The 22,649-nt window shown below is 37.2% G+C and overlaps 1 protein-coding gene across 26 annotated transcripts in view; it reads left to right on the top strand.

Moving 5' to 3' along the window:
• LOC129732737 (GAS2-like protein pickled eggs) overlaps positions 1-22,649 on the top strand; it is a 1,144,034-nt gene that overhangs the window by 374,564 nt on the left and 746,821 nt on the right. For all 26 annotated transcript variants that reach the window (XM_055693913.1, XM_055693917.1, XM_055693914.1 and 23 more), the window contains one exon: positions 8,101-8,208. In XM_055693913.1, the coding sequence (XP_055549888.1) occupies positions 8,101-8,208 (108 nt within the window). The remainder of the gene's footprint in view (positions 1-8,100; positions 8,209-22,649) is intronic.

The raw sequence follows: 22,649 nt of genomic DNA, 5'->3' as shown, positions 1-22,649 counted from the left end.
CTTCTTCCGGTGTGCGCTTCAGGCAGTGGATAAGGTCCATCTTGGCCAGATGGTGTTCTACTCTCCACTTCCACGCGGTGAAGTTGCTCTCCGTCCCGTCGAACACGTGGCTTCTATCTCCTCGGATGAACCCAATCTGGACGTACGACCTCTCGGTAGTAACCCTACCAGTCCGGTCGCTTCCTGCCTGAAGTACGCTAGCCGCTGGTCCTCCACTTGTACCGTTAGTAGCTGGTTCCGTAGACATCTTGGTGGGCTGGGCCTATAACCTGTTGAACTTCGTTGATTCCTGGTATATTAGTAAACCACTAATATAGTAATTTAAGTTAAACCACTTGATTACTGTTTGGAAAACGATAAATATATTTCTATTACTTTTCGATAGTCAGTATAATTGGACTTAGTCAAATAGCGATATATAAACTACTTAACAATTATCTATCTATCTGCTAAACTGGTTGCACTGCCCGCGCAGCTAGTAGAACATAACAAATTAATCTATCTGACAACATGGTTGTTCTGTCACAGTTGATTCTGCTCTATTGCTATTGGTGGAACGACTGGAAAGAGAATTGTTTACCAAAACAGTGTTGTTGTGATAACCTCACAGGTATGGCGTTAGTGCGCGAAAATAAATTAATATTAATCACTGTTTATTTTCAGGTATTTCAACATGAACAATACCATTGCGAACATCAACTGGACAAATCTTCTTGCGAATCATTTTACTGACGACTCAGTTAATCATTTTTACGCCACAATCGCTAATATCATTGATGTGCATGTCCCTTTGAGAAGAAAACGCAGAACGCCCTACAACCGGCAGCCGTGGTGGAACCCAGGATTGAATCACTGTCGTAACCGGTTAAGAAAAGCTCGTAAACGCTACTTCAAACATAGATCAAACCATAAAAAAACAAGTCCTTCGCGAGCTTGAACAACAGTATAAAATACAACGTGATGCATGTTTTCGCGAATACATACACCGAATGAATTGTCAAGTAAAACGGGACCCATCATCCTTTTGAAATTTTGTCAATAGTCGTAAGAAAACTAAAGGATATCCCACCAACGCTTTTTATCGTGATATGGTTGCAAGTAACGCAGATGACTCCGCTAACTTATTTGCTGATTATTTCCAAACTGTATATTGCGAAGACTCTCCAAGGAATATCAATGATGCTATCAGAAACATACATACATTCGATCTGTTTCTTCCCCGAGTTACACTATCTGTAGATGATGTAAAATTGGCTCTTATGGCAGTCGATACCTCTAAAGGACCAGGACCTGACGGTTTACCTCCACTATTCTTGAAACAATGCTCTGCAACATTAGCTTTGCCACTTACAATTATACTAAATAGCTCTCTCACCAGCGGAGTTTTTCCTCACGCATGGAAGCACCCCTCGATAACTCCTATTCATAAATGTGGTAATTTACATAACGTTGAGAATTACCGGGGAACATCTGTTTTAAGCAGTATATCGAAAGTCTTCGAGTAAATTGTTCATAACTTGTTATATTCAGCTGTTCGTCACGTAATCTCTGACTATCAACACGGATTCGTGAAAAAACGATCAACAGTCTCAAACCTCATGTGCTTTGTGACAAACGTTTAGAAACGTATTGAGAAACGTCAGCAGGTAGATGCAATATACATCGATTTTTCCAAAGCATTTGACAAGGTTCCGCACATGTTAGCTGTAGAAAAAATGAAACGACTTGGCATGCCCGAATGGATAACCAATTGGCTATTATCATATCTTACGGGTCGAACAGCCTCCGTTCATGTCCTAGGAAGCCATTCTTACTGTTTTCCCATAACTTCCGGAGTACCCCAAGGAAGCATATTGGGACCGCTTACCTTCGTACTCTTTGCGAATGACATCTGCGACTCCATCGCCTCCGAAAAATTATTGTATGCAGACGATCTTAAAATCTTTCGCACTATTGCATCTGTTTCTGATGGCAATGCCCTGCAGCATGATGTAGATAGCATATTGCATTGGTGCCTTGTGAACGGCATGGAAGTGAACACGGACAAATGTTACATCATTTCGTTTAGTAGACTTCGAAGCCCACAACACTTTACGTACAGAATAAACGAAAGAAATTTGATTCGATGTGACTCTATAAAAGATCTTAAAGTCTCGATTGACAGTAAGCTACGATTCGACGAGTATATCACCACCGTTTCGTCTAAAGAATACGCCGGAAGCATGGTTTCATTCGACGGAACACCTCGGATTTCGAAGACATCTACGCCCTGAAAACAATCTACTGCTCTTTGGTTCGCAGCATCTTGGAGTATGCCGCCCTTGTTTGGGCACCGTACAACACTGGACTAATTAACAAAATCGAGAGCGTCCAACGTTCTTTTGTCCGATACGCTTTGCGTCGACTTCCATGGCAGAATCCCTTACACCTCCCTGCTTATGAGCATCGTTGTCAGCTGATAAAACTAAGCTCACTAGCCGAGCGTAGAGTGTTATCGCAAAGGTTATTTATTTATGATCTTCTGATGAACACAGTCGACTGTAGTTATTTTCTTCAACAATTAAACATCCAAGCGCCCCATCGTCGCTTACGCAACCGAACGTTTCTCTGGACTCCAACCCACCGCACCACGTATGGCCAGCATAATCCGTTAAATTACAGTTGTAGGCTCTTCAACGAAATTAGCCACGAATTCGACTTTAATATAAGCAAAACTAGATTTAAAAAAGCTATATTTTAATTAAATTTAGGTTTTATTATCTGTACTGTATTATACTGAAGACTAAACAATTAACAAATAAAATAATAAGGTAAAGTGAGTGAAGTTTCTTCAAACGGCTTTTTCTCTATAAGCAAATAATTTCCACCACCGCTTAGTGGAGCATAGGAAACGGTTTTATCGATGCACAAGGAACGTGCTGCATTGTCAACCACTTCTAGCGAAACCAGGATCGCTTTGCCCGTCACGGCTTAGAATTGGTTAACGGTCATCCACGGTTCAGTCCGAACCCCGTCGATTCTTCAAGCGTTTTCAACATATCGACAGGAACGAAATTTACCACGTCCCTCGTCGGCGTCACCGCAACCACCAGCGACGTCATCGTTTCGTCGCACCGCCGCCATTGTTTCGTCGCACCGTCGTCATCATCGAGGTATGCTCCCGAGCACTACAAAGGTCTACGGTCAGTGAGTACTCAAACCCTTTTTAATAACATGCGCATGTGAAGTGTCATAGAAGATGATATAATGAAATAACCCGTTCGAACGAAGAGGCCCGATTAGAAATCGCTAGAACCAAAACCGCACACGATAGGTCAGTAGATAGAGAGGGGGAAAGAAGTGAGAGATGAGACAGTAGGTAGATTGGAGGAGGGGTCGGCAAAGGCCGAAGATAAAGATGCGTGTAAATTAGCTAAAAATAAACAAGTGCACTATGTACCGATGTTACCGATAATGTAAACCCACAAATCAGTTGAGATCATTTTGGCGAATATGAGAAGCTACCCCTGTTGATTGGTGGTCTGTTAGGAACTTCACGTCGCTTGTCCAGTTGCGGTTCGTTCGTTTTCTTCTTTTTTACTCCAAGTAAGGATTGCTTGGGAATCTTGATCCCCTCCACCCACCTTACCGACCGAAACGGTTAGTTTGATTGGAGTCTGTTCCCCGTGATGATAAAGTAGTGGGTGGTGGTTTTTTGCTAACTGGCCGAGCGACGGGTTGTTTCAAAGGCCTCTTCTGCGTTTTTTCCACTGGCGTTGAATTTTAAGATAGCCGTTTAAGTTGGTTGTTGTTGGCCATACCTTCCGCGATTCACAGCTCGGGTTCTTTTACTGAATCCGCCCTGAAAGGAGATCTCTTCCCGGGCGATTCAACACGACGGTTGATCCCCTCCGGGGTTGGCGCATTCAAGTCAACCGTTTGAGTTCCTTCAGAACAAGAATCACCGCACGCGTAACAATCGTCCGCGTTACATTTTGGCGCCCAACGTTCTAACTGGCCGAGCGACAGGTTGTTTCAAAGACCTCTTCTTCGTTTTTTCCACTGGCGTTGAATTTTAAGATAGCCGTTTAAGTTGGTTGTTGTTGGCCATACCTTCCGCGATTCACAGCTCGGGTTCTTCTACTGAATCCGCCCTGAAAGGAGATCTCTTGCCGGGCAAATACAACACGACGGTTGATCCCCTCCGGGGGTGGCGCATTTCAGTCAACCGTTTGAGTTCCTTCAGAACAAGAATCACTGCACGCGTGACAATCGTCCGCGTTACAAATGCTCGTTTACCTTGAGCAGCTTCTTTCAATGCGGTGTCACACAAACCCGCCATAAAATGTAATCGAAGACTAACTATCATGCATGACTTCGTACAATTAGTTTCGTAGGAGGCGATTTGCTCCTTAATTTTCAATATCCTCTTTTTATATTCAGGAAAAGTCTCATTCGCTTCCTGTTTCAATGTTTCTACTTGATTTATAACTGCCTCGATGTGTATAATATCCCCAAATTCCTTTAATAAATTCTGCTTAACCTGTGGCCAAGCGTTTGCGTTGATTCTATGTATTGCGGCAGCAGCTCTGCCTTTTAATTTAAATAGAATAATATAAACCAGTGGAGCGTGTGATACTCCTTCTGGTATCTCCCGAGCAAAATGCTCGATATAATAAACGAACGCTTCTGGTTCGTCTAGCGATCCATCAAATTCTGGGATGCACTGCATTGCATCTGCTTTTGGAAACGTGTGCTCCATTATGAATATAAAATATTATATATATTTCTTAAAAAACAATAAAAGGTACTGCGGAATAAATACTATATGACTATAAAAGGCTTATGTAGCCTTCTCCCTGTTTTTCCTAGGTATCACTAACGATTCTGTTGACCAGATGTGATAACGTAACGTGACCAACTCTAATTTCTTCGTCGCGCCATCAAAAAATCTGAACACCAAGGTTCGAACCATTTGGTGTCAAAGCTTCAACGTTTTTTTCTCTCTTAATTAATTAAACTACTATTATTATAAAGTTTTTCCCTGATATTTCTGAGCTAAAATAATCTTTTTCGTATAGTGTAATTGAACCTGTTTTACAACTAATCAAAAATTGTAAATGTTCAAATTAGATGGCGTAATGTGCCCTTCTTATCCATAATATTGTAACTTCTGTTTCCTTACGACAACATTCATCAAAACATATCTTTGCAGTCTGTTAACATTCTCTCCCCGGCGGATATTCAAATGTGTTGCTGCGTGCGTTGCGCTTATTGATCCACTTTATTCTTTGAGCAACTTTACATTTCATCGCTACTGGATTCGTTTTGCTTATGCTAGCAGAACGTTCTACCATCGGCCATTAAAATAGATGCTTACAAAATACGATCTTGGCCGTGGCTGGACAGCTGATCGCAATAACACTGCAAAATTCATAAACAGAGACAGTGTACCCGAAAATTAGTTCAACTGACTAGCTTTTGTAAGCAACGTGTGTACGCGCTATTCGTAGTTACGCTCTCACCCTCTCTTTATATTTCTTTATTTTTGATAGCCATAACGTAGCCTCTAATTTCCGTACTTGCCACTCGTATGCTAGAACTCTCACTTTAAATAATTATGAGCGCAACTCTGCGAGTGTCCGTTTTCGTGCTATAATTCGTTTTGCCAGCGGTGTCGCCGTCCGTTTGCACCCCGCTTTGCCGCTTTAATTATTTTGTCGGGTAACAAAAAAAGAAGTCTCTAGTGTGCGCTCATGCGTGCCGAGAGCTTCAATGCTTGTCGTTAGTGGAATGAAATCTTCTCCAGCGCATTAGCGGCGCGATATGATTGTTTATGAAAATTGGCCTTTCGACCCAAGTAGACTTGATAGAACCAGTAAATCAAAATAATTATAAACCAATCGAGAAACACTGTTGTAACTATGGGGGATAATCTGACACGATGTATTTTACCTAATGTAGTCACTTGTGCTTCTTAATGTGTCTTACCGTCGTTCTCTTCTATCGTCACTAGCTCCTGAATGGCTTATACTTCTAAAATGTAAATTCCTAAATTTTACTGCGTTGAACGATATATTACGTGTTCATTGGACAGCTATTCGATATCGCATGTCTCGTAAAAAAAAAAAACAATGTATGTTCTCCCGTTTAAAACTAAGCTGCTTCTGGTGTACTACGATTATTTTTAATAACTATGTGCGAAATTATTTGAACCCAAATTTTTCTTATTATGTGTTTCTGAAGGAATTACACCCGCTTTTTAAGTAGAAAAAACCTCAACTCCAGCTTTTGCAATGTGCTGGGTGTCAAAAAGGAAAAGACTCACTCACCCGAGTATCCTTGGAACAGAGCCGGTCATCGTCGTTGACATCTCACCTTTAATTCTCACTATGTAACTTCGGTAATTCACAGTTGTCTGGTTGATCGTTCCAATTTGATTGTTGATAAGTCACTTACTGCCTGTGTTTATATTTTTTCCTCGTGTTCTTTTTTTTGAATTGCACAACTTTAAAAGTGTCTTCTAATGTACGATCTCACTCACTTCACAACTGTTTAGCTAAATAATATTAAATCGCAAATTGCGGGTTCTTTCTTCTTTTTAATTTTTTTTCACACCTCCGTGATCCTTTTCGATGGTTCACGTGACACTACGACGGTTTATAAGTTCTGTAAATTCACATAACTTTGAGTTCTACTTTTTTTCCCTTTTTTTTAAACTTTTTACTGCATATACACAAACTTTCACTCTTTCTTGCCACTGGCCTACCAAACTAAATGGCGTAAGTTCTTTTTTACGCTGTCACCAATTAATGTAGAGTCTATCCTACCAGGGACTTCTTCCTCTAGGTATCGCTGTACGCGCAATTGGCGCGGAATTAAAACCACCAGATTAGTGTGGACTAACTAACTTTATTTCTGTACAACACTACTTAAATATACCCTACAGGTAACTCATGGTGAGAGGCCTTTCTCCCCTTCGCCCTGGTCATCACATACCTAGCTGTATTACTCTAACCTATGCCACTCCTCGGTCTGTCTCTTTTTGATGCCTAGTTTTTAGTACAGATAATCAACTGCTTGAGAAAGCTATAGCATGTGCTCCAAAACACGTGCGCTAGCGTGAGCGCTAAGAACCCGCGCGTGAGCATGGGCGACGCTGAGCGACGCTACCGTTTGTCGAGTTCTTTTTGTTTATTCAATGCCTCGGTAGCTTTAGTGACTATTCGTCGCGGAAGGGAAAGTGTTTTCTCCAACGTTTGCATAGCAGAACCGTTCGCGATCTTTCTTCAAGATTTTTCCTGTTTTCTTTACGAATGGTATTGTTTTTGGTGGACAACGGCAGAAGGCCGTGTCCTGGTTTACACTCTACCTGTTTTCATTTCATTCAACAGAAGGCTTACTTTCTTTCGGACTAAGCTAAAACTGTACCGTATGACAAAATCCTACGTGACGGAACATAAGGTATTTCTGCACGGGGTGTGACGTCACACTAACTTGGATTGTTTTCTATATATACTACAATAGGGTATTTATTTTCTTCGCCACTTTAAAAACACTAACTCACGCAAAAAAGTTTCGGAATCACCGACACAGAATTTTCTCCAGTTATTTCTTCGTTCCTCTTTTAAAAAGAGTGTCTGCAAATCATAATGACGTAACATAACACCATACAACAATTAAAATCAGTACGCAAATACGAAAAATTATCCCACACTATAAGTGTATTTATTATTTTCTCCATGACTGTACAATATGCAACCGACGTAGTCGCGTGACTGAGAGTTCGGCACGTTTTGACGGTCGCTTTCATCCGAAATGCAAAGAAGAATTCAGCAACAACAACAACAATCGCAACAGCAACAACAACAGCAAAAACAACAACAAAAACATTGTGTAATTGCGCTGTTGGCCACCAAAATTTATTATTTAGAGTAAAAAATGCATCCAGCAAAAATTATCAAGATGTATTTTAATATTTTAACAAACAATAAAGTGCGAATGAGAGAGGCTAGGTCTCGCCACTAGGTAGATTAATGCATGTTTTATATTGATTGGTCCCATGACTGTTGCAGAATCATATAATGGTCAGTCTAATTAATTTCCTTTTTAATATTTTAGGTGCGTGATCTAGTTGAAAAGTGTACTTGTCCTTCACAATTCCCAATGATTCGTGTGTCTGAAGGAAAATATCGTATCGGCGACACCAAAGTATTGATCTTCGTTCGGGTATGTACAATTTTTTAAACTGTCGCAGTTCCTAGAACATTAAATTATTGAAGTAGTAATGGCATATATAGCATATATTTAAAAAAAGACACCTGGTTTGTGCATATATCAAGATGGCTTGACAATGTAATTTTTTTTAATTCTTTTATCACCAATATTTAGTGGTTAATTTGTGAGTTCGAAATCCAATTTGTGGTAATTTGTGGTTTAGTGGTTTCCGAGAAATTTTCAAAAAACTGAGTCAAGCCATCTTGAAACATGATTTTTCTTTAAATGAATCGGACAACGATGATATATTGATCAATCGAAAGCTCTTAATTTGTGGTTCACGAAAATGTTAATTTTAACGTCATAACTATCAGCGTTTGTACAGTAATTTGTGTTTTATTGTTCATGTAGTTCTACGTTTTATTTATTTGTTGATGACACTGCTGGCCGCTAATGGCGTTGGCTGTTTGCGGTGTTTGTCATTGCTATACTGAGCGTGCGTTTGGGGAATATGGTAAATATCGAGATTCGGGGAACTTAGCCAACACACTTGCTCTACTACAGGTAGCCCAATAGGCGCAGAATTGTATCAAAGAGTAACTCTGATAATCACGCACATAACTTGATGTTTACATTTATATAGCCTATGTGGCTTCATTAATGTTATTGAACAGATGAAGAAATACGCTCGTATAATTTGTGTTCGCAAAACGGGCAGCGAAACAAATCGAAGAATTTGCAAGAAAAATGATGTAGCAAAATATTTTCATTTTGAATTTTCAATTTGTTGCTCACAGATTATATAATGCCTCGTGGAACCTACGTAGGTTGAAAAAAGGCTTTTGAACGTAGTGTTATTTACCTAGATTATTGATTCTGTGCATCAAGTTAATTTTAAGTTAACTTAAATTAGTTGAAGTTCATTCACTTAACTAATCTCATTTAATCTTTGTTGAACTGAAACTCTGTTTTAAGCATGAGGCAGGTATTCGTCGAAATATGTCATGAACAACATTTTTCAAACGGGTCGCAAATGTCAATCCGGACGTTACCGGATGAGATATTTGCGAGGATGTGATGTTACGAACTTCCATTCCTCCGATGATTATATGATCGGATTCCGCGAAATTTGATAACTCTTTCAATATAGAAAACGCTCGAAAATACGTAAAAATCACTAATTTCGAAAACTTCTCAAGAGTAGCTATAATTTTTAATATCGGAATTTTTATCAACCGGTTTATTAGCATTGAACATAAAGAATTCATTTGGTGCATAATATTGATCAATTGTCATTTTTTTTTTTGACGCCCGGCACAACTTGGTTCCATTCTCAAAAAATGCTTGAAAATTTGTCAATGTTTACAGCGCTCTCAGCATATGATAAAACCGTTTAACGTTAATCGAGTGATGGTATATTGTGAAGCATTTATTTAAGCTGCAGAAAAAATATAGCGGCACCAAAAAGCGACATAAATTTTTTTTCTTATTTTGGCCAGATTTTTGTTCTAGGTACTCCTCTGTGCGACCCTGCCACTAGTAGCTTAACAGACACGCGGACAGCAGATATCTTCTTTATTACTTTGCTCATAAGTTAGCACATATGCATGAAAAAATAACAGAAGAGCAACATTAAGTTGGATCCCGACAACTTATTTGAACGTTTGTTTGAATATTTCTGAAACATTTCTCCGAGTCTAGGTGATGAAAAAGTGATAATTATTGTTTGCCATTCCTACTGGTTCTGCAAAATAATCCGTCGAATTTGGATTGCTTTCCTTTGAAAGTACATTTTCGTTACCGGTATCCTTTTTGACAACAAATTTACACATATCCATTCTGCGCCTGTTAAGCTACCTGTAATGCAAGTGTGTTGGCTAAGTTCCTAAGAATCACGATATTTAGCATATTCCCCAAACGCACGCTCAGTATAGCAGTGACAAACACCGCAAACAGCCAACGCCACTAGCGGACAGCAGCGTCATCAACAAATAAACAAAACGTAGAACTACGTGAACAATAAAACACAAATTTCTGTACAAACACTAGTAATTATGACGTTAAAATTACATTTTCGTGAACCACAAATTAAGAGCTTTCGATTGATGTATATATCATCGTTGTCCGATTCATTTAAAGAAAAATCATGTTTCAAGATAGCTTGACTCAGTTTTTTGAAAATTTCTCGGAAACCACTTAACCACAAATTACCACAAATTGGATTTCGAACTCACAAATTAACCACTAAATATTGGTGATAAAAGAATTAAAAAAAATTACTTTGTCAAGCCATCTTGATATATGCCTGGTTTGTTAGGCCAGTATCGTACCTCGAGACCGGTTGGGAGGGTTAACTGTTAGAACAGTTGAAAACACAAGTTTTTCTATTGTCCACGAGTCGCCATGAGGCACGGGACTTTGGTTGGTTTTAGACATAAACTGCTTCATACGACATTTGGGTCGTGAAAACTGCGCTTGGAGCCGAAACAAGTTCAGTAAAACGTAAATAAAATGTTAAAATTGTCCCCAAATTAACAATGCACATTTCTAGCAGTTTTAGGAAACTTAGAGTGTTGCGAGAGACCCCCAGAAGACCTTGTCTAAGCAAAATTTATAAAGGAAATTCTTGGTGCAACAAAAAATTTTGTATTTCGTTGGTGGCAATATAGTTGCCACTGCCTTATAAATGGTTAAGGCTGGAACTTTATTCTTCCAAAATTGTCGGCGCTGTCTGCGCGAGGCAAAAGAGTGCTTTAAGTCTTGGTAAACATGTTTGTAAGAATATTGTGTGTGCTGCCACAATCGGTGACATTTAAACACTATTGCATATACTTTTTAAAATTTTATTGCATTAAAAGATAGTAATGGCTTCCGCAATTGAGTGAACATACTTGTTCGGAAATTGTAAACCTACTTGCCAAGAAAAAAATTAATGAATATAAAATTAAACCTTAACCTAATCTTAATTCTATCTTATCGACAATGAAGTGAGCTAATCGCAGGGTTGTTACAGTCGGCGCGGATTCTGCGTTTTTTGCGGAATTTTCGATTCTCGCGGATTTGGCGCGTTTCTACTACTCCATGGCGCGGATTTTGCGGAAAGCCTTGCAACCTTGCTTTCAGCAACCTAGAATTTAATATTGAAGTATTTCGCACTAGTTCAACTGAGTAGTTGGCTGCACCCTCTCAGAATTCAATGAAACTTTGTGGGTGCAAGGCAATTAGGGATTTTTGCAAAGGACTGAAAAAATTACTTGAAAAGGACTATTGAAAAAAATACTTTAGAAACAAAAAATGATTTATTAAACGGCCATCGCTGATTTTTACCAAATTAGGTTCTTGGATAGACAATTACACTGTCTAAAACTCTTCGGAACATTTCAAAAACTCTTAAGGAGAAAAAAAATCTAAAAAGGCTTATTTATTCGCTTAAGATTTTGCTTTGAACCCATTTTCTTTAAATTTTATTAAATTAATCAATTTTCCAAATGGAGATTATATACCACAGATATGACAAGGCGCTAATCACTTAATATGTAGTATTCTCGGTCCAGGTCACAATCAAAAATATTTAACAATCTCACGTTTCAATCAGCCCTATTCAAATACAGATTTTACAAAATTTTAAATAATTGCTTTATCCATTATTGGCTTTTTTGCTTCTACATTGTTTTAATGTTTTTTTTTTTTTAATTTATGACATATCATGTTGCTATCAATTTCTCTGAGTTCGTGCGAACAGAGAATAGAAAGAAAAACATTAGTGAAATCCTTATTCACTCCCTCTTGAAGAACTTTGAAATATGAAACAAGATACAATTTTTTAATTAAAAAAATATTTTCAAAATCTACAAAAACAATGGAAACTTGAGCTGATGAAAAATCTGAATAAAACTGGAAAATTATACAAAAACTGGAGAATTTTTTGATTCAACTTTTTAACTGGATAACTCGAAAAAAAAAACTGGAAAAATCTAGTTTAAATTAGAAAATTGGCATCTCTACTAACATTTTTTTAAGAATTTTTCATGGAGTGGTACGTCTGTTTGTCTGTGGCACCACTACCGTTCTAAAAGTGAGGTTGAAAGATTTTGGTCTATTCGCCGCGACTATTTTGCAAGCCACGCAAACTAAGCATTTACATTAAACTGTCGTTTGGAGCTTTATTTACAAAAGTTAATACGTACATTAAAAAACTCTCTTTCCATGTTTCTTCAGAGAAACATAAGTTAAGTGTTAGAAATGAATTTGAACTCAGTGATTTTTATGTACATATTTTTCATTGAATCAAAACATTTTTATAAATAAGCTTCATTTTTAAAATTTCACTAAGCTAAGGTTTGCTTCTACTTTTTCGAGCTTGGTGCCATATTTCAACTAGTAATAGTAATAATATCTTTTCATTTTCTTACTGAAACTTAGCTCGGCCTCTTACCCTTTTGAACTGTTAATTTTTGTAAAACTGTCTATGAATTGCATTATTAACTACTGATTGAATGTTTCCGACGATTTACTGGATTAAAGAGTTAGATTTTAAAGTATGTATCATACCTCTTAGTTCATATTTATTAAATCTCATCATTCAATTCTCTCAGCAAACATCAATTCTCGCGTAATTTTTCAAAGCGACCTATCTAACATTGAGATACTCTCTTTGTTTACTTTCTCTTTGATCAATAATTATGTTATTTTTTCCATATTTCATAACACTCAATGCATAGTAAGCAAGACAGTATTACTATCTCTCGATTAAGGGGAAGAAAGCTTAGAAAATATATATAATGACGACGTAATTAACGAAACAAAGTGAGAGAGGAGAAAATCTGTCATTGTTACTTAGGTCCCTTTGGAAAATTACGCGAGAATTTTTTATCTCACTGGTACGTTACTCGTTATAATATACTTCTGTAAACAGAGGAAAGGAGAGAAAAAATCAGTAATACGAACATTTTGCATTTATAAACATGATTTCAAACTTGGATCATTCCTAAACATTAGCTCAGTGAGGGTTTTGACTTACGATGAACGTTAGTTCATAAGGTTCATATTCAAAAGCATTTTTTTTTATTTAACTAAAGACATTTTAACTACTAGGTAGTTATTCGCGTCGTATGTTTAAAATTCCAATGTCCTGCGTTCTAGACTCAACACAAATAAGCTATTCCATACGATTTTTATGGAAAAATCCACTTTGTTAAACTTATTCTCTAGAAATGTCCAGTTTGCTCTTATAAATATATCGATACATATTTGAACCATGCTTGTATCAAAATCAAATTTTTAATATTTTTTTTCGGCTCAGATTTAATTCTCATGGCGCGGATCTTCAAACCCCGTGGCGCAGATTTTGCGTTCATCTTAACAACATGATTACACAGTGCAACAAAAATTGACTTTTTTTCTGCCTTGGCTTCTATATATAATTTGTTTGTGTATTTTTATGCAAAACTAAATTTCCCCGATTTTGAACATATTTCAACTTACGGGGCAACAATGGCACCATTTTGAATTTTTGAGAAACCGGTAATTTTTTATTTTTTTCGACGCCATATTGATATAAGACCAAATATCAAAATTCTAAGAGTTTGTCCACATATTAGCATCTTTTTACCCATCTTTAAAAAAAAATCTTAAATCGGACAAAAACTAAGCTCAAAACGGTGATTCCACGAAACCGGTTTTGGCATAGTTTTAGTATATTTCAAAGAGCAAAATAATATCGATTATTTCTGAGCATTAATGGTAATTCGCTTATATCTTAAAGTGGTAGTCAAATTATATCTTATTTTTAGTAAAAAAGTCTCAGAAATCGAATGGTAGGTGTCTGATCTACGTAAAATATCTTGATATTTTTTGACTACCACTTTGAGATATTGACGAATTACCATTAATGTTCAGAAATAATCGATATTATTTTGCTTTGTGAAATACACTAAAACTATGCCAAAACAGGTTTCGTAGAACCACCGTTTTGAGCTCTGTTTTTGTCCGATTTAAGATCTGTTTTTTTCAAAAGATGGGTAAAAAGATGCTAATATGTGGACAAACTCTTAGAATTTTTATATTTGGTCTTAAAACAAAATGGCGTCGAAAAAACATCAAAATTTTCCAGTTTCCAAAAAATTCTAAATGGCGCCATTGTTGCCCCTTAAGTTGAAATATGTTCAAACTTCGGGAAATTTATTTTCGCATCAAACTTCATCAAAAAATCATAAATAGAAGACAAGGCAAAAAAATTGTTGCACTGTGTTATTAGTGGGTTTGAGAAAAGTTGTTTTTGATGCATTAGGAGAAATCTTCCATTTCTGCAAATATGAAGAAAATATACAGTTGAATCGCTTTATAGCGACATCGCAAGGGACCATCGTTATAGAGAAATGTCGCAATAAAACAAATAATTTTTATGAATATAGAGAAGGGATCATTGAGAATGTCGCTATAGAGAGATTTGTCGCTATATAATTGTCGTTATAGAGGGATTCGACTGTATCTAGACTTTTTGCAGCCTACTGCGTATGACACGAGGGCTTTTTCCTTCTACGAAAATGCTTGTAGTGCGCGCCCCTTCTGATGTGTCCTTTTATACTGCAGAAAAAGAAGCAGGCACTTCAAACGGCAATTCAATTGTCTTTTAGGTTCATAACACGATAACTACGTGTTAGCCTAACAATGTAGTTGCCTAGCTATGTTGTTTTCACATGGCTTGGTTGCACACAAATGGAAATCGTATTCCACTTAGCAATGGGCACAATCAGTCCGATTTTTGCAAAATCGATCTTTTCGGTTGGATTGATCGATTTTTTCGATATCTTCGAGCGCGATTTTCTACTGAATTGATCCTTTGGATGGTAAGATCGTTTTTTTTTCGCCTGAAAAATAAATGTGTGCAAAACGGATTGAAGACAATAGTGATTACATTTATTGTTACTAACGTAATCTGCGGGCGAATTCCGAGAACACTTTTCTTTGAAGAGAAGAAAATTTCTTCATTGATAGTATATGAAATTTTTTTCTTCTCTCCGAAGAAGTGTGTGCTCGGAATTCGGTCGCTGATCTGAAAATGTGTCAATTTTTTACCGGGATGACCATAGTTGAAGAATGGGCTAAAATGCAATAGACATGAAACCGAGAAAAATGCATTTCAAATGTTTTTGTTGGTTCAAACAATTGTCTACGTCCATGCCAACTTTTTTCATGAGTATGTCACCACCCCCACAAGGTTCCAGCATAGCCAGCTTTCCACGAGCGGTAATGGCGGATAGTGCACGCAGCCTATTTTGACGTTTTCTGTAGGCCAGGAAAGCTGGATAACCTTGTCGTCGAGTTGAAAAAGAACAATCCGCAGCCAAATTGAGCCCCTCCAGTATTTTGAACGCAGTAACCATTTTTTTGCCTTAGTAAACGCGACATCAAACGCGACAAACCCGTATGAAATTTGGCTAATACGCATGCGTTGTGAAATATATCAAGGATTAGGGGTGGGCGAAACGGCTCTTTTACAAGAGCGGCTCTGAACCGACTCATGGTTCACAATGATTCACGAGCGTTGACAGATCGTGTTGTCTTGGTAAACTTCAGTTCTGGTGCGCCCAAAGAACCGTGGTTCTTTTTCGTGAGCCGTTCGTTCTTTCGCTCTTTTCTAAGAACCGGTTCATATGAACGGCTCGTGAGCCGTTCGCCCATAGCCCTAGCGAGGATGAAAAGAACGACGAGACAAGTTTGCACCTCGAACTAAATAGCATGCCTTAGAATGTAAATATTCTCAACAAGAAAACAGTTACAATTTCAATCATAGGATCGTTGACATTGTTTTTGCTGTCAAAAAACAATTTAAGTCGCAGCAAATATCCTCCGTAAAAAAGCAATATTCGATGCAACAATTTGACGATCGCTTACCTGACGCCCATAATTACCAGACCACAAGACCGTCTAGAAAGTTTGACGTATATTGTATACAATCATTACTACCTGATTGGTGTACATTGGGGTGGCAATGGAAATTGACTTTTACAGTTTTATTTAGAAGTAGTGTTCAAAATTTAGCCCTCACGAACAATTAGCAAAATTTCGATTATTTGGATAACACGAGACCTCGACGTTTTATGCATTTGTAATAACTCTTTCACATGATGTAATATCGTCCATCTTGATTTCAAATCTCATACTCTAAATTTTCCGTGAAAACTAGATGTATGCATGTTTCAAGATACGCGATATCACGTGATATCTGCTATAGTGTGAACAAGGCATACGGCATTTGGCACAAAAACAAAACTATTACAAACTATGCTTTTCTTCATAAGTCGACAAAGTGAAATTTAGACCAAATACTCCTGAATTCCGATTGAGCTGAAATTTGGCATTGCATTGGATATTGAATTTACCATTTTGGATATTAGCCAACATTATTTCATATTTGCTACCTCTGCAAGTGCACTTTCTGAAAATTGGCTTCCGTAGGGACGTTGTTTACTATCGTTGTGGGTGTTTACTATCAAGCGCCAATTTTTTGATTAAGGTAGAAAAGGCAGATGCGCTTATTTTTCAATTATGAGTAGCGAGGTACTCGTTAACTCAAATATTGCAAAAGTTGAATTGAATGATCGTGTATATGCCGTGCTGTATTTTGTTCTGCATAGTGTCGCGCTCGCCATTTTTGTTTATTTGAGTTTGGGGCCATCCACATACCACGTGGACAGATTTTTAACGATTTTGACACCCCAACCCTTCCCCCTCCGTGGACAACCAACGGCCCATATAAATTCTAGAAAAATTGTATGGACCGTGGACATTAGCCAACCTCCCCCCGCCAAGCTGTCCACGTGGTATGTGGATGGCCGCTTTGTGCTGGGGATGTTCCGATTTTTTTATGAACTGGGTTGTTCAGCTAAATCTTTTTTTATATCATCTGAAAGATCTGAATTTTCTATGTAAAACGTGATTTAAAAAAAATTCTATCATTGTCCTTCGCTTTTTAAATCACGATTTAAAACTGCTTGAAATCTGCTCGAAACCGCTACAATGACAGTTCGCCCATCTACCAACAGTCGTTGTAGCGATTTAGACCGAATTCTATTTTTTCATTCGAAAATCGAAGGAAAATGATATTAAGTTTTAAAAAATCACGTTTTGCTTAGAAAACTACACTCTTATGGATGATATATAAAAATCGGAAATCCGTGAATACTTGAATAGCTAAACAACCCAATAATACAGGTTTGGATTGCTCTTAGTACATCCGAAACAATAGACCATTTCACGAACCGACAGGTGTCACGGATTTTGCTGATGTTGATGATGCTTTCACGTGCATTATGTCAGCGGTTCAAACTTTCTGTCAAAATTTCGTTCATGAATCAAGTTCACAAACGTCTCGTGAAATGGTCTATGGGATGAGCGACAACGAAAACTCTTAGTAGAAAAAAACCGCCAAAGGAGTACACGCGGTAAAAGAAGATGGCAATAAACCAGGGACGGATTACCGCGAAGGCGAAGCAGGCGGTCGCCTGCTCGTCAATCATCGAAGGACGCCAAATGAGTGAGCGAAAAATTTGAAAATATAAAACTCGTTGAAAATGATTGATAAACCAGAAACCGCAAACAAAACAAAATCTCCATAAATATATCCAAAAAAGGTCGTAAAAAGCTTAAACCGAACAAAAATCTATTTATTGTTGAATCGATTTTTCAGGCTCGATTTTCTCATTAACCGATTTTATTGACCTTGATTAATCGATTTAGGAGAATCGTTTTTTTTTAGGATGGCCCATTGCTAATTCTACTGCTTTGACAATCTTCGATAATCTTTGCTTTGAGTGTGATGAATGTTTATCAAACCAGTGTTGTGGTGGGTAACATATGGTTTCGGAGGTCAAGCGTATCGCATCAGAGACGAAGAAATTATCTTCTCTCTCTGATTCCGTCATTGCAACGCGGGACCAAATATCAAGCTCGATAAACAGCGCGTTGAACTTCGATATGGAACAGTTGAGATTAAATGTTATTGAGAGAAATTATTTTGTAAGTAGTTTGAAAATTTAACAACTCGGTTTGGGAATAAATACGCGTCAGAATATAGCTGCCATTAATGATGCCCGCGCGCTGAATGGGACCTTCAATTATGGTTCCTTCTGAATCGAACCAAATCGGCAAAAAGCGTAGAATTGAATATAAAAATAACGATCAGAATGATTATGTTTTTGATGGCGACGCAACTTTTGCAGAAATCGTTAAAAAACACAGTAAAAATAAAAAAACGAGAACAAGTCAAAGTAACAGTAATAGTGTTCGATTTGTGCTAGAACAATCAATTCAAAGCGCACCCTGTATTATGCAACATTGTATCATCCCGAATATCCTGCGAATTGAACTGCGCAACCGTCCTCGCGATTGCATCATCGTCTTTGCTGATTGGCAGACCAATGAACGAACTCCAAATAAACTGCAGAAACCCCCACCAAGAAAATGTGATAAAATTTCAAGTGTGCTTCATTCATAGCTACGAAGGGACGAATGATCATTTGAGATAAAAGTCCCTTCGAAAGAAATCAATCAATCAAAATCAATCACAGCTATGAAAAGTGTTTGAATTTTTGTACCGAACGTATCGCGAAATAAAGCGGAAGTAAAACCGATCCGTTTTCTTTTGCTGCTCGAGCCGAAACAAAGCGTCCTCGTTAGGATTTGTAAAAAGTTAATTGCTATCGCTGTGCAGAAGCCTTTTTGTTTTAAATTCCGCCATGCACGCTTGGTGTTGCTACTTAGGCCTTTGTCATGTTGAACGCCAACGCGAGCGATCGGGCAAAAAACTTGCCGTAGGTTAATAAATAGCTCTACTTACGACTGTTCATCAGCCATGTCCAAACCACGCTCTACACTGAGTGGCATATCTGAAACACGGCACGACGTGTGTTGCAACTGCAACTGAGTGTTAGTGTTGAATCGACAACACGCAGAGCGATAGCCGAACCACTGGTGGCAGTGGCTGTTTTTCATTTTCGCCACGGGTGTTTCAAACTTCGGCAAACACCGGAATCGAGGGATTTGGCTTCGTAAAAACACCGGCCGCAGCCGAGAGTTTCAACTTCGAGAAAGCATCTCGACAACACGCTCGCCTGCTTGTCCTAGCGCGGGTTGATTTGATTAGTGATGGAAAATATCGAGTAAAATCCGTATGCGGGTTTTGATGTTTTCAATCAAACCTATCTCGCTTTGGCAAGGGAGTGCGAGGTCGCAAAAGCACTTGTTTACTTGTTAATTTAATGGTCATTTAGGATGAATCCTATATGGTATTTTGCAAGTGCAAGAAATAATTCGTATTGTTTGTGCCGTCAGCGCCGTCAGCGATAAATCAACAACTATGGTTAGCGCCGAAATTGAACGATATCGATAAGAAGCGATCATCCAAATTAACGATAAATATTGAATTTATTCACTTATAATAATATTTATAAATATTGATAATTTTTCAATCTGTAGATTTGGCCGTGGAATTTTAACAAATTAGACGCTGACTGGACTATTTGGCATTAATCCTAGAACAGAATACTTTTTGTTTTGTATGGCGTCTGATGATAGAGAAATGCGGTTGAATTAGTTTACTATAGCGTTTGTCGGCATTTGCGGGAAGCCCCAAAGAGAGTAATGTTTAATATTGATAATTTGTGGAACATAAAAATATGCAAGAGTAGAAATTTTTCTGGATATATTTTCTAAATTTTTTTTTCACTTGGTTAATTTTTCGAATGGACAAAACTATTATTCAAAATATTGTCGAAGAACCATACCGATCGAATAAATAGAGAATCAAATGTTGATTTTAACCATAATGTATGTTCGGAGATGTTTCAAGATATCCAAAAATGCATCCTTCGATGTAGGAAGATGAGTGATCAATCCACCTAAAAGTGAGATAGAAAATTTACTTTTTCATCAGATTGAGATAGATGCTTGATGTCTCCGGCAAAATTTTGGGTGATCTAACAACAAAAAACTTGGCCGAAGACATCATGTTTCTATCGCTTACATATTTTGAGCAACATAAAGTTCTTTATAAAGAGGTACTGAAAATCACAATTTTCAATATAACTTTTTTTTCAGATTTTTCCGAGTTTTCAAACCTTCTACAAAATTATCAGTCATCCAAAAATGGATGTTTTTGCAGAACATTGTTTTTTTATCTCCCAAAATAAAAAAGTTTTTTGACATATTTCGATATTTTTGGAGATATTTTCACCTAAATCATCTCCAAATTACGCAATTTTACGCAGGTGGCAAATCCATACGATAAAATAACTATCTTAAGAATTTCAATAAAAGGCAAAAACTTTTGTATGTAACAGTATGTAAGCAGCCTTTCCGCCTGTTTTACAAAGCTATTTGATGTCGCTTTTTATATACAAAAATTTTAAAATGAAGAGTTTTGAGTTTCGAAGGTGGCACTAAATGATCTTTAGTTAAACTTGCATGCATGCTTTGGTAAGGGTAAAAAAAATGGTGAATATGTTAGAAATAAATTTAAATTTTTAAATTTAAATATATTTTTTCAGTAATGTAAGCGTGGATGAAAATAGTAGCTTTTTTTTCAAATTCCATTTATTCTTCTTACCCGATTTCAAAAGGGACGAGCAGAGAAAAAGTTTTAATGTCCACTTTTGGCCACTCACGTGCTTCTGTGATAACAGGATCTGACGAAATGAGCAACCAATGCAGCGGGAAATCTTACTAGTATGATATTCTCATTATCTGAAGTTTAATATAAGAAAAAACTCATAATTTGGTTAATCTACTTTTAACACTACCGTCACCAAAGTGTGCATGCATAATTAGCTCAAGATCGTTTAGTGCTACCACAGACAAACAGACGTGCCTCTTCGAACAAAAATCCTGAAAAATCTTCGTCCTTATTCGAAACGTTACACTCATGCGCCACCATGTGAACATATTGCCTTCTAACTTGTTTTCGTAAAAAGGTTTTTGTCTTTGCTAATGGGTGTGCACGCTTGCTTAAATCAACACAAGCGGCATTACTGATGGTTTCTGTCTTTGGTGATGAAAAGGCACGTTTGCTTATAGCGACACTTGCAGCATTATTGTCCACTAAGCAAAATTTCAAAATTATCGTTATTTTTCAGGTCGATGAAATCGTCATTGAGTGGCATGTTTGTCTGTGGTGCTACCTTCGAAACTCAAAACTGATTTATTTTTTATTTTTTTCATGTAAAAATCGGCATCAAATAGCTTTGAAAATCAGGCGGAAAGACTGCTTACATACTCTTACATACAAAAGTTTGTACCTATTATTGTAAGTCTTAAGATAGTTATTTCATCGTATGGATTTGCCACTTGGGTAAAATTGCGTAATTTGGAGATGGTTTAGGTGAAAATATCTCCAAAAGTATCGAAATATGTCAAAAAACTTTTTTATTTTGGGAGATAAAAAAACAATGTTCTGCATAAACATGCATTTTTGGATGACTGATAACTTTGTAGAAGGTTTTAAAACTCAGAAAAATCTGAAAAAAAAGTTATAATGAAAATTGTGATTTTCAGTACCTCTTTATAGAGAACTTTATGTTGCTCATAATATATAAGCAATAGAAACATGATGTCTTCGGCCAAGTTTCTTGTTTTTAGATCACCTAAAATTTTGCCGGAAACATCAAGCAACTATCTCAATCTGATGAAAAAGTAAATTTTCTATCTCACTTTTAGGTGGATTGATCACTCATCTTCCTACATCGAAAGATGCATTTTTGAATATCTTGAAACATCTCCGAACATACATTATGGTTATAATCAACATTTGATTCTCTATTTATTCGATCGGTATTGTTCTTCGACAATATTTTGAATAATAGTTTTGTCCATTCGAAAAATTAACCAAGTGAAAAAAAAAATTTTGAAAATATATCCAGAAAAATTTCTACTCTTGCATATTTTTATGTTCCACAAATTATCAATATTAAACATTACTCTCTTTGGGGCTTCCCGCAAATGCCGACAAACGCTATAGTAAACTAATTCAACCGCATTTCTCTATCATCCGACGCCATACAAAACAAAAAGTATTCTGTTCTAGGATTAATGCCAAATAGTCCAGTCAGCGTCTAATTTGTTAAAATTCCACGGCCAAATCTACAGATTGGAAAATTATCAATATATATAAATATTATTATAAGTGAATAAATTCAATATTTATCGTTAATTTGGATGATCGCTTCTTATCGATATCGTTCAATTTCGGCGCTAACCATAGTTGTTGATTTATCGCTGACGGCGCTGACGGCACAAACAATACGAATTATTTCTTGCACTTGCAAAATACCATATAGGATTCATCCTAAATGACCATTAAATTAACAAGTAAACAAGTGCTTTTGCGACCTCGCACTCCCTTGCCAAAGCGAGATAGGTTTGATTGAAAACATCAAAACCCGCAAACGGATTTTGCT

The sequence above is a fragment of the Wyeomyia smithii genome, chromosome 3, assembly GCF_029784165.1.
Source record: "Wyeomyia smithii strain HCP4-BCI-WySm-NY-G18 chromosome 3, ASM2978416v1, whole genome shotgun sequence".
NCBI classification, from domain to species: Eukaryota; Metazoa; Arthropoda; class Insecta; order Diptera; family Culicidae; genus Wyeomyia; species Wyeomyia smithii.
The sequence above is the reverse complement of the archived record's forward strand: the minus strand, read 5'-3'. Positions and strand labels throughout refer to the sequence as shown.